The sequence below is a fragment of the Barbus barbus genome (genome assembly GCF_936440315.1).
Source record: "Barbus barbus genome assembly, chromosome: 19".
Classification (NCBI taxonomy): domain Eukaryota; kingdom Metazoa; phylum Chordata; class Actinopteri; order Cypriniformes; family Cyprinidae; genus Barbus; species Barbus barbus.
This window is the reverse complement of record NC_136747.1, coordinates 30,102,408-30,116,443: the sequence shown is the minus strand read 5'-3', so window position 1 is coordinate 30,116,443 and position 14,036 is coordinate 30,102,408. Positions and strand designations below refer to the sequence as shown.

General features: G+C 36.0%; 1 protein-coding gene across 1 annotated transcript in view; it reads right to left on the bottom strand.

The window, feature by feature from the left end:
* Positions 1 to 9,384: 9,384 nt before the first annotated feature.
* LOC306885831 (sodium-dependent neutral amino acid transporter B(0)AT1-like) overlaps positions 9,385 to 14,036 on the bottom strand; it is a gene marked incomplete at both ends in the record, with an annotated part of 12,045 nt that continues 7,393 nt past the window's right edge. Inside the window, 4 exons of the mRNA XM_079442610.1 lie at positions 9,385 to 9,585; positions 10,712 to 10,874; positions 12,346 to 12,505; positions 13,979 to 14,036. The exon at positions 13,979 to 14,036 is cut by the window's right edge and continues 147 nt beyond it. Coding sequence (XP_079298736.1) covers positions 9,385 to 9,585; positions 10,712 to 10,874; positions 12,346 to 12,505; positions 13,979 to 14,036 — 582 coding nt within the window. The remainder of the gene's footprint in view (positions 9,586 to 10,711; positions 10,875 to 12,345; positions 12,506 to 13,978) is intronic.

Here is a 14,036-nt window from a genome sequence, read left to right as displayed (position 1 = left end):
AACTATAAACAGGGCGTATAATTTATGCATTGGTTGAAAATGCAGTTTAATGTGTAACTCCCTTCCTAAATCTGTGTTTTCACTGTAAAAACCAAGATGCAAAGGTTGCCTGCGTGTCGCTGCTGTAATATTTTATAGTCCTCGTTATGTTTTATATCTTTCGACAAAGTCCTTTCTCGTAATTGGGAGGCGCGCTTCAGAAATCAATATTGTATTGTATGTATGGGTCAGTACAGTACAGTACAGAACAACCTGATCCAGCTCGAGTCTCCACTGCTAACAGTACACTTGGTGTAGCACAGCTCTGCCAAACGGGACATCTGACGTGCTTTAATATACCTAAACATCCACCAACTTTCTGTCAAACCTTACTTATAATAAACACTAACTACTGTCAAAACAACGAGCTCTTATTCCTCAGATAAAGTGAATAATATCACGTTAAGCGTTTTCTCCCCCATAGAAGTCTATTATCAGGAAACAGCTCGACAAACAGAACATTTTGTTCAGTTTCATTTTGTAATAAGCATGAAAGTAAAGACAAGTACATTTTCTCCTGTCTCACTCTCAGCTCATTATCTCTGCTCAGACCCAGCAAGCATTTGGACGTTTAATGACCGCTGAAAACACGTCATCATGGTCGAAAAATATATCATAAATGAAAACTGAACCGACGTCTTCTGGCCGTGAATTACACGTCCCTGGACGTCCAAATGCGTCATCTTCTGGATGTCTATTTTGTGTATTAATTTAAGTATATAAGCCTGCATCTAAAATAATCACACACCCATTCTGTACAGTCGTGAAAGGTAATAAATTATGTCTTGAGGTTGTTAAAAGGTCCAAAATCAGTCCAGTCTTTTAATCACGTGTACATCACAAACAATAACACATTATTTATGGACTTAAACAGGAAGAGTGTTCTACTTAAGCACAACATATTTTATTGTGAATATTACATTTTTGAAAAATGTCTTCCATTTGTTAAACAGCTACTATCCAAACAAGAAAATAAAAATAGTTGAATGTGGTTCATTCTAAATCTGTGGCAATGGCATTTTCTTTAACAGTGTCACATTAATGTTAAGCAGCCAGTATTTAATCAAGAAAATAAAAGTACAGGATCATGGTTAACACATATGTATCTATTTCTAGTGTCTTTCATTACATTTCTCTAAATGTTTACTGTTATTTTCTTTGTCCTCTTCCTGGAGCATGCTTCAGGTGTTCCTCCAGCGCTGCATCAATGACTGAGTCTGGAGTATTTGGGTTCCACCTCTTGACAGCATCTGAGGGAAGAGAATATGAATTAAAAAAAAAATCAAAGGCAACGTTTGAGGTAAATGACACACTAATTTTGAAAATGTCTTTATGGTCCTAACTACATTTAAAATACAATGGAACAAGATTTTGCATCCGTTTCATGACGAAGCATTAGAAAAAGTAATCAACATGTATTATATATTTTTTAATCTAGCTGTTTTATTTAGGTGTGAAAAGAGCATTTCTCCGCTCCCTCTTCAATACCACTGTGGTGCCCTTGAGAAACACCCTTCACTAGGTGTGTAACTGTGTGAAAGTGAACAGGACATTTCTGATTAAAGACAGGTAGTCTTTTAGAGAATGTCAAGTCAAGGCAATATTAGTTGTATAGCGCTTTTAACAATGCAAATTGTGTCAAAGCAGCTCTACATCGGCTTGATATAGAGCTGGGTGGCTTTATATCAGCTTTACAGTATTTAGACGGGAAATAGTGTGTTGAAATAGTGTCATTCTCCTCTTGCCAGACAAAATCAGCAGTTTAAATCTAGGATAAAGCAGAATCAGATTGTGCAAAGGACTCATCTGGTTCCTGTGGTCTTGTCCCGATGGCCGTCTTGGAGACAGGGTCTTCACTGGGGATCAGTCTCTGGGGCTCATCTAGGTGTCCTGCTGTAGAGGTCATCTCTAGGTACTGATCCACATCTGATCTGGATACAGTCTGGATCTGGGTGGCTACGGTGACCTCAGAATAAGAAAGAAACAGACTAATATTAGCGTAGATGCCATTCTTCTAATGATGTATAAGTACATCAGGTGTTTTGGGAAGTGTTCCCGGTTCCGGTTGATCTAATTAATGCAGCCTAACAATCCTTTAACGGATTTGAATTATAGAAATGTTATAGTGTTGTTATGTGTAAGACAGGTTAAAGAGATGAGTCTTTAATCTAGATTTAAACTGACAGAGTGTGTCTGCTTCCCGAACAGTGTTAGGTAGATTGTTCCAGAGTTTAGGAGCTAAATAGGAAAAGGATCTGCCGCCCGCAGTTGATTTTGATATTCTAGGTATTATCAAATGGCCAGAGTTTTGAGATCGCAGCGGACGTGAAGGACTATAATGTGATAAGAGCTCACTCAAATACTGAGGTGCCAAACCATTCAGGGCCTTGTGGGTAATTAGCAAGATTTTAAAATCTATACAATGTTTAATAGAGAGTGCAGTGTTGACAGAACCGGGCTAATGTGGTCATACTTCCTGGTTCTAGTAAGAACTCTAGCTGCTGCATTTTGACCCAGCTGGAGTTTGTTTATTAAACATGCAGAGCAACCACCCAATAAAGCATTACAATAATCTAACCTCGAGGTCATGAATGCATGAATTAATGTTTCTGCATTTGACATTGAGAGCATAGGTTGTAGTTTAGATATATTTTTAAGATGGAAAAATGCAGTTTACAAATGCTATAAACATGTTTTTCGAAGGAAAGATTGCTATCAAAAAGTACGCCTAGGTTCCTAGCTGATGACGAAGAGCAGCCATCAGGTATTAGACCGTGATCTCTAGGCTATTACATGCAAACGTTTTTGGTCCAATAATTAACACCTCTGTTTTTTCAGAATTTAGCAGTAAGAAATTGCTAGTCATCCAGTTTTTGATATCAACTATACATTCCGTTAGTTTTGCAAATTGGTAAGTTTCATCAGGTCGCGAAGAAATATAGAGCTGGGTATCACTAACACCATAAACCACATGATGTTGGATGACAAACAGTTGGCTGCAGATTCTATTTAATACACTACATGGGGGATGAAACTGCATATGTTCCACATCAGCATGGAAACGCCAAAACAAATAGAACATTTATTCCATTTATTATTATGATCAGGAGCAAATACCAGTAAACTGCCCACAGAACATGAAGCAGGTCCAGAACACTGTGTAAGCTCAGAGATGTAAAGACAGAATTTCACACGATGAAATATTCAGAATTGCCATAACAGCTGCCAGATTTTATTTGGCATATTACAACTTTTCCAGACCTTCTTATGAAGGCATGCCAGACATTGTTGATTTAGCATGTGCGAATTTGGAGGAATTAGTGAAATTTGTATACCCTCGAATCATCAGCTATGTGTCACGTGTCGGTTTCCATTTAGTTCCGTTTTGTCCTTATTTGGTATTTCCTGTCCTTGTTTAGTTAATTATCATCCAGTTTACCTGTCTTGTATTAATCATCTTGTTTCCTCATTAGTTTGTGTTCTTTATAAGCCTTGAGTTCAGTAATCTTCTTCGTTTTGTCTTAAAGTTATGTTTATGCCGTATATTGTGTTATTGAATAGATTTGCACCATTAAAGAACCTGATTACTCTGAATCCCTCGTCTTCCTGCATTCCTTGAAGGAGCATCTCCTAACACTATGACACAACATTTGAGATGGGGGATTTTTATGTGTCTATTCTGGCCATGAGAAACACTGCACTGGTCAACGACCCAGTGTATCCAGTTGGCTTCTTGCTACATGAACGGACATTTATGCAAAATCATGAGCAGTTTTTGATTGATATTTTAGGAAAGCTTCAAATGAAATGGTAAAAAGAAAATACCGGTTAGAGTTGACAAGGAAAAGGGAATTGTGGCTGCTTTGAAAAAAAACTTTACCACACTAAGCATAGTGTTTTGCCACAACCACATCTTGCGAGATGTTGAACACTGGGTAAAGGGACATGGGGGGGAAAGGGATGATGTAAAGGTACTGAAAGACCATGTTGAACAGCTGATTGATTCCACCTCTCCAGGTGAATTTGAGGCCCGTTACCATGCATTTGCCCAACGATGGTCAGAGGAATTCCTCTGCTACTTTGATCTGCATCTAAAATCAGATATTTTTGAAAACACAACAGCATTTGACACAAAACAGTTTATTGCATTCAAAGACAGAACCCCAACAAACAACATAAGTGAGAGCATGAAAAAAATGATTAAAAACCAAAACGAATGGCAGGGACTTCCAGTGGACGCCACGGTTCTCTTATTGTATTACATGCAGTCTTACTTCCTCTTTGAATTTCAAAGACAAAATGTGGCTTGGGCAATTATGCCGGCAAACAAAATCTATGTTCAGCAGTGAAAGATTTACAAATGCCCTCTTTTCTTCCTTTGGAGGATATTATCGGGTCAAGTCCACCATAGAAAGTGAGCCATGTAAAGTTGAAGGACCTAAACTCCTGCCATCACAGACATCCTTGCCAAAAACAGTCACTGAAATGGGTCTTGTAAGTCTGAATACATCATTGAGAGTTTTTGTTGTAAAAAGTCCCTCAGATGAAACAGTTCATGTTGTTAGGATTACCACAAACGGTGCATTATGCACTGGAAAATGTTACCACTTGCAGTAGAAATGGCTACTGGGCTTCATTTAGCTACTAAGCAAACATACAGCCTCTCAGTGATGAGGAAGAGAGGGAGAGGCAATGATAGGAAATCTGTCAATCCAGCACCAGATTCCTTCCTCTCCTCTATGCCTGACTCTTTGGTGGACAACATTCCATCACATTCTGTGGATCCTGAAAAGGGGAGAGATCAAGAGAACAGTGACAGCTATGATGTAATAGATCTGGCTAAGGTGCCACCACAGACTGACACTCACCTGGTTGGGTGTTCAAATAACTTTGACTATTCTGTTTGTAACACTCTATCACTTTCTGTGGATCCTGAAAAGGAAGGGGACACAGAACACAATGACAGTAATGATGTAATCGATCTGTCTAAGCTTGGAAAAGAGGACTACACTCACAGTTTTCAAATATAGGTAGCCTGTCTGAAACATCACCACAACTTTCTCAAGGATCCACAGCAAACAAAACATATGCTCCATTTGCTCCTTGGATGCATACCCAAAGTATCATCCACGACTGGTCCAAAGTCTCACCCAAAAGCAGTGTCTGTCTCCAAACATGTGACTTGAAGGAGAAACAATTGAGCAGGCTATTGCAGCTTTCATTCAGCAAGAAAAGATGTCAGACTCAATTTTGTATGTGCCTTTACCTTTACCAATTAGCTGCACTTGGGGACTTTGTTCCAGTTTTACAGTTTTGTGCAGCAAACATGGCTCTAAATTATGTTGCACTCATAATTCCTTTTAACACAGATATTTCAGGCTCTGGTTGTCACTGGCTTCTAGCCATTGCTAATTTTTGAGAGCATTTAGTTCTAGTTCTTTGTTGTTAATTCTAATCAAAGTCTTGAAACTGTAAAACTTGCTGCCCCAACACTAATGAAGGTCATATCATGTATATATGTCTCAGCAGGAGAAAACCTTGAGGCTTCTGGCTGGAGAGTTACTGATGTTGTCAATGCTCCAGAGCAAGATATTGGATATGACTGTGGTGTGTTTGTTGTTGTGAATGCATGTGCAATCATTAGCCACTCTCCATTAGGTCCAGTCAACAGCTTAGGCAAGACTGTGGATTCATTCCCTTATTCAGAAATATGAGACACCAAAAAGCAAACGGTCAGGCCTTTCGCTGGAAAAACTGCTAAGTTATAATAAAAAAGTACAGACATATGAGACAATCATTCAAATGGGAAAGGGAAGTGGTGTGTGGCCAAGTATGGTGACCCATACTCAGAATTTGTGCTCTGCATTTAACCCATCCATGTGTACACTCAGTAGTGAACATACACCCGGAGTAGTGGGCAGCCAATGCTGCGGCGCCCGGGGAGCAGTTGGGGGTTCGGTGTCTTGCTCAAGGGTCTCACCTCAGGCGTGGTATTGAGGGTGGAGAGAGCGCTGGTTATTCACTCCCTCACCTACAATCCCTGCCGGACCTGAGACTCAAACCCACAACCTTCAGGTTACAAGTCCAACTCTCTATCCATTAGGCCACGACTGCCCCACGACTGTAAACACAGCAGATCACACCTCTATCCTGCAGCGGCTACAGATGATATGTAAACACGGCAAGGACACTATGCTCCACAACTACATGTAAGGGTGACCCACAGTACAGGGATGAATATATCTTATGTTATTTGCAGGCGTTGGTTCCACCTTAAGTGCACAAGTCAGCTGTTCGGTTAGTTATTGCTTGCACTGATTATCATAAATGCCTTGAGTTCTCGCCAATCCAGTTAATATGGAATTTGCTATTCTTTGGACATCACTAATCTATAGAAGTAACAGTGAAATAAATGACAAATGACTTAAATTCCTAAATGAAAAAAAGAAGCATAATTTTTAAGTACAAACAAAAGGTGATATTTTTTTGTGACACAAGTTCATGTAAACTTGCAGACATCTGAAGGTCTGTTAAACCTTAAAAAAGACAACAACAACAAAAAAAGTTTATATTACTCATGCATGTTTTATCTGTCACTTGCTTACAAATTTTTCTTTCTTGCTTACTTAAATTTGAGTTGAGTCTTGGTTCACAACAACTAAAATGACATAAATGTGGTTTTCCGTGGTCGTTGTTAAGGTAGGCTACATTAAGCCATGTTAAGCTGTTTCCTGATAATAGACTTCTATGGGGGAGAAAACGCTTAACGGGATATTATTCACTTTATCTGAGGAATAAGAGCTCGTTCTTGTGACAGCAGAAAGTGTTTATTATAGAAAAAATAAATAATTTAAAGCAGCTACCATAAAGAAGACATGAAATAAATGAAAGGGTATGAATACATTAGCAAGGCACTGTATGTTTCATGTCTGCTGACTGCATGAATGTAATGGTTTTCACTCTGTGTTGTTCTAATAGCGCCACCTGCTGCTGATTGTGAGCAGATGCAGTTTTCCCTCAGACACATATCAGACCAAGATACAGTAATGTGTAAAGAGAATCTTTTATTCTGCAAATAAACAATAACTCCTGTAAAGCTATCAAAAACATGTTCTGGATTTTAAACTAGCCTTTTCCCTGTAAAACATGGTTAAGTGTTGATTCATTAATAATTTAAACATAAAATGACTAATTAAAAGTTCTGAGTATGACCTGAATTTGTGCTCTGCATTTAACCCATCCAAGTGTACACACATCAAATAAATCACTTACTAATAGTGTATTAAATGTAAAATTTAAATAAAATATTTTAAATAGAAATCAATCAAAATATAACACAAAAATGTATTAAATAGTAAAATAAAAATGTTTAAAACAAATAAAAATAAAACAATAAAAATGTATTGATTCATAAAGTGTAAAATTAAAGTAATTGAATACATTTAAATTAAATCAAAACAGAATGCTTTCTAAAAATGTATTAAATCATAAAATGTAACAAAATAATTTTAAAATAAAAACAAATCAAAATAAAACACTACAAATGTATTGAATCAAAATGTAAAATTAATTTAATACAGTGGCAATAAAAACAAATCAAAACAGAACACTTACATAATGTATCAAACCATAAAATGTAAAATTAATATAAATATTTCTAAAATAAAAGCTACCAAAATAAACTCACTAAAATGTATGAAATCATAATAATGTAAAGTTAAAATAAATAATTTCAAAATAAACAATCCAAATAAAACCCTTACTAGTCTATTTGTTTTGCTGCATGTTTTAACAAATCTGTTGTTAAATTACTGAAATATTAACTTAAAATCTCTGGAAATCTTTTAGCTCAAAAGTGTTCGGTTGTTAAAAGTGTTAAAAATCCCTGTCATAAAATAGTCTGAATTAAGCAAGAATTGTAGAATCTTAAGAAAAATTTGTAGAATAAATTGTATTTCAAATTACTGTTTCAAGTCTTATTGTTCCTAAAGTACTATAAAGTGTTATACAGCATTAAATGTGTGAAATATTCTCTTACTGAAGAATTGTGTAAGTAAACACATGGTTCCAGAAACTAATTATTCCTACCGCCGGGCTTCTACAGAACTCAATTAGTATCTTTATTAGCATGCGCAGATTGTATTGGTTTGTGTTTGTTAGATAAGATATTACAGTAATTGTAGATTATCGGTCTGTCCTGGCTGTAAGTTCACAAGTAAAACAGAAAGTCTCTATTAGAACAAAGAGAGCACAATATATCAGCTTCTGATAATTATTAATTTAACATGGAAAGATAAGCGTTAAGGAAGGACACACTGTTCTGTAAGTGCTGGTAAATCACTACAGCGTGTCCTGTGGGAAATCATGCCGATAACACACAATCTTTAAAAAAAGAGTTCCGCTACAGTACAGGATCTATATCTGTTTTCTATCCACCTTGTTTTTAATCATGAGCGTTAGCATTTGTAAGTGGCATGTGAGCGGCTTCCGGTTTCGCTCGCTGTGGTTACTCTAACCGAACAAAAACAGTCCGTTATGCTGTTTGATATCGGTATTCCTTCTCATTTTATCTGAAACCGATATATCGATGATATCAATTCATTGTCATTTAATATTAATTTATTATCATAACACAGTGGCTTGTAGCCATTTTACCACACTTAACATGCTAATCATGCTAGCAACATGCTAGTAACTTGCTAATCATGCTATAAATATAACAGTAACTTGCTAATCATGCTAGTAACATGCTAATTATGATAGAAACATATTAATGACATATTAATGTTAATTACATGATAATCATGCTAACAACATGCTAGCAACATGCTAAGCATGCTAGCAACATTCTAATCATGTCAGAAACACGTTAGCAACATGCTAATCATGCTAAAAAGATGCTAGAAACGTTATCAACATCTATCTTCTCTATCTAAATTTTCATACTTCAAGCTTTTACAACTGCTTTAAGCTTTCAGGCTGGGCTTTCTCAAGCCAACCTAAAGTTTGTCTCTATTAACTTTTTTAATTTATTATCATAACACAGTGGCTTGTAGCCAACTACATTTTACCACACTTTGTTATTGTTCCAGATATAGCGGCTAATGAACCGGAAGTCTCGCACATCGACAGAAATTAGCTTCACGTTTCAAAGGTGGATAGAGACATTGAAAAACAATCATTGTTTATTATACTTAAGTAATACAGTATACATATATATACATTGCAAAAAGAATTGTGAGTATATAATACAAATGTAAAAGTTCAATACCTGACATAATTTGAAATGTTGTTATCCGTGAGCTTAATTCGGTCGTGGCCTCATTGTTCCATACGGTCTACGATCTACGCTATTGTATTCACACTTATTTCTTTTCCAGAAATGCTGCGCTCTTGTTTCGTCTCCTTGTCCTTCGAGCAGCATTTCCACAGAGCTCGGATGATGGCTAATCCTGGGATGCTGAGGCTGGGAATGCCGGCTAGGATGAAGATGATGGCGCTGATCCAGCTAGGATAGTTCACCTCTTTAAGAGCGGGGAAATTATCCTGTTCGGACAGAAGATGAGCTTAGTCTTCACATACTTTAGACACCTCTCTAGCTGTGCGAAATGGCATAACTAGCTTTGCTTCCGCAGTGTGAAACATATGGAAGCTTGTTTCCGACATGGGATGAAAAAATAAAAAAGATAATTCTGACATTTTTATTTATCTAATTTATACATGAGTTTATTTCTCATAATTCTGACTTTTTCCTTACAATACTGTAAATTATTTTAATACTTTTTATTTTGAAATGATTCACGTTTTAATAGATTTGTAGTGTTTTGATTTGTTTTTGTTTTAAGACTATTTAATTATTTACATTTTACGACTTAATAGATTATTAGGGTTTTATTTTGATTTGCTTTCATTTTAAAATTATTTATTTGATTTTTACATTATTAAAATTTTTCATATTTACAATTGCCAGATAAAAAATAATGGAAAATAAAAAAAAGTCAGAGTTGCAAGATATAAACTCCTAATTCTGATTTTCTCTGAATACTGAATTTCTACTGTTTTTTAGAATTCTGAGTTGGGGTTCTTTACCGCGACAGAATAAATAATAATCACAATTCTGATTTTTTTTCTTCCTTTTTTCCAAGTTTAAATTGTGAGACATAAATTCAGAATTGCAAGAAAAAAGTCTGAATTTTGAAATGAAAAAGTCGCAATTACCTTTTGTATTTCTTTGGCGGAAACAAGCTTCCATAGAAACTGGATATTCAACAAGGATATTAGTTTAATCTATTGGAAATTGATTGGGTGATGAAAGTAAAAAAAACAAAGTAAAAAAACAAAACTGAAGTATAGTTTTCAATTTGTTTAGTTGATAACACTTTCACAGCAAAGGTGTGCTTACTGTTACTGCGAAATTTCAATATTAAACCGTACGATCAGAACAAAAACCTGCTTTTAAAATTTCGCTTGTCCTAAATTATGGCTCCATAAAATAAAAAATGTCAAATTGTCAAAAAAGTCATGTATTAAAGTAAATTTAGATTTCATGTTGATCATGTTTTTATATTTTCATTTTTATATTAGATATGAAATATTTTAGAAATAAGCTTAAAGTAATAATGTAAAGACATGTAATTGAATTTTCTAATGCAAGATATAGTCGGATACATACCGATTCAGGGTCCCAGACGCTGTAGGTCAGCTGTTTGCTGACTGTAGTGACAAAGTAGAAGATCAGAATGACCAGGATGATGATGGGACTGAGGAAGCGCCACGTGAACTGCCAGAAGATGTTGGGCTTGTGTCCCACCATGAACTCAATGTCCTCGTTAAACCTGGAGGATAGAGAGAGAACAGCTTTACCTTTCTTCTAAGCACTTAAAAACATCAAGAGTTTCCATTATTTATCTTTTGCGTCTGTCAGAACACAAGCTGTTATTGCATTAAATTACTGCATGAACTAGAACTGTGAATAATGTGCAGAATAAGATCAACTAGATGAGTAAAGTTTGTCAACAAACTTTGATGTTGGCTTGAGAAAGCTTTGTTTAAAAGTTTGAAATAACATGATTATTACATGTTTTAACGTGTTTAAGCAAGTTATTTCATGATTTACCATGTTTCTAACATTTTAACAGCATTGCTGACATGATTTATCATTTTGTTAACATGAATTAACACGTTAGCATGTTACTAGCATGATTTAGCATGTTGCTAACATTTTAGCACCTTTGCTAGCATGATTTAGCATGTTGCTAACATAATTTAACACATTGTTACCATGTTGCTAGCATAATTTTGCACATTTTAACATGTTGCTAGTATGACTTTGTGCTTTCCTAACATGTTTTGGCATGCATGTTTTAACATGATTTAGCACATTGCTAACATGAGTTTGCACATTGTAAGCATATTTTTAACGTATTACAATGTTGTTAGCATTAACACATTTCTAGCATGTTTTAGCATATTGCTAGCTTGATTTAGCATGTTTATAGCATGTTTTAATGTGTTGCTAGTTAATGCTGGTAGCTTGTTTTAGCATGTTTTAGCACATTTCTAGCATTTTAACATGTTTTAAGCCTGATTTAGCATGTCGCTAGCATGATTTAGTATATTAACATTTTAGCATGTTGTTAGAGTGAATTAGCATGTTGTCCTAGGATAGTCATTCAGCTTTGCTAGTGACAGACAGCCTAAACACTCTATAAGACTTATTGTACAAAAGTTTTGAACCCCTCAATGAAAGTCTATTGGACTTTTCGTAGTGTTGATTGGTTTACGAAAACCGAAAGCCATAAAAGATATAGCAACCAGAGTAAGACCAGTCTGAATGTCTGACGTGGGTCCAGTGGTTGTAGCTTGAAAACTCTAGGAGGAGATACTGACTAAATTTATTCTCAGAAGAAGCAGCAGCAGCTTAAATAGGATTTCAGTATGTTGGCTTTGTCAAGCCAACCTAACAACATACAAAAATTAAAATTCTGTCATTAATTACTCCCCCTCACGTCGATCCAAACCCGTAAGACCTTTGTCCATCTTTGGAACACAAATTATGATATTTCTGATAAAATCCAAGAGCTTTCTGACCCTCCATAGACAAAGTTACCATCACGATCAAGGTCCAGAAACGTAGCAAGAAGATCGTTAAAATAATCCATGTGAGGTTCAACCTTAATTTTATGAAGCTATGAGAATACTTTTTTATGTACGGGTTTGGAAGTGAATAATGTATAATGTGAAAAATGAATTTTCATTTTGGGTGAACTATCCCTTTAAACAGCTTCGATTCAAGTTGGCTTTTACCTGTCAATCCCATAGACGTAAACCACAGCGATTATCTCACAGAGAGCGATGACCAGCAGAGGAATAGAGCCGGCGAAGCCATCAAACAGAGCCAGCCAGTAGTTACCAGAGGACTGGACGAATATGAGCGCCGTCACGAAGGACACAACACACGTCAGACCTGAAAAACATCAGCAGGTCAGCTGAGCAGTGTTGGGGAAAGTTACTTTTAACAGCAATGCATTACAATATTACCTTACTCCCTACAAATGTAACTACTTAGTTACTTTTTATGGAAAGTAATGTGTTATATTACTTTTGAATTGCTTTTTACATCTGGGCAGGGCTTGCTTGTTTATATATATATATATAAAGAAGTTGTTCTTGTACAAATGTAAAGCCCTTTCACACCAAAAGTGAAGTGAATCCGGCTCAGACTGAAGGAGATGTAGATTCAGGTCTGTACAGTAGAGGACGCCGCTCAAACTAATCACATGAAGAATATGACGCAGGAGAAGAAAGTTCAGCACTATTCAGCAATAACTCAAATCAAACATAATTTTTGTAATTTTTCCTTATTGGTATGGATGAATTGGATCATTGAAGGTCAGCAGGAAAGACATTAGTTAATAAAATAGGATTAAATACATAAATGATATTTGTTTAATTTAACATACTTAATTATTGCAGGTTTGTATAATATTCTGAGTTTGCGTTTTTATTAATTTTGAGGAATCCTGAATCTGTTTTTGTGCAGGTGAGATGAGAAAATACATGTTGGCATATGTGTCCCTGCAGCACAAAAGCAGTCATGAGTAACACAGGTATATTTGTAGCAATAGCCAACAATACATTGTATGGATCAAAATTATACATTTCTCTTTTATGACAAAAATCATTAGGTTATTAATTAAAGATCATGCTCCATGAAGATATTTTATTAATTTCCTACCATAAACATGACAAAGCTTAATTTCTGATTATGCATTGCTAAGAACGTCATTTGAACAACTTTCTCAATAATTTAATTTTTTTCCCCTCAGATTCCAGATTTTCAAATAGTTATATCTCAGCCAAATATTGTCCTATCCTAACAAAGCACACATCAATGGAACGCTTATTTATTTTATGTATACATCTCAATTTCACAAAATTGACCCTTATTTTGTGGTTCAGAGTCACATTTAGTCTAGAGCAGTGCTTCCTGGAGGACCGCTGGCCTGCACATTTTGTATGTCTCCCTAATCACACACCCAATTTAGTTCTTGCAGTCTCTTCTAATGAGTTGATGAGTGGAATCAGCTGTGTTAGATAAGGGAGACATACAAAAGATGCAGGGCAGGGGGGCCTCCAGGAGAGGTTTGGGAAGCACTTGTCTAGAAGATCATGTTCACACACAACGCTCTGCACTTACTCCTGATTTCTCTCAACATGGCTACACCAGAGCTGTCAGTCAATACATCACAAACACAGGAACTGGAGTTGCTTATTTGAAAAAGTAACTCACATATTTCCTTCTAAATTAAAAAGTAATGCGTTACTTGAAAAAGTAATCTGATTACATAACTTGCATTACTTGTAATGCGTTACCTCCAAACCTGCAGCTGATATTTGTCTGCTGTGTTTGGAAGTGGTTTGTGGTTGATGTGTTTACCAGTGAAGAGTTCTTTAGGCCACTTTTTGGGGAGCAGGTTCAGATCCTGCAGCGGCAC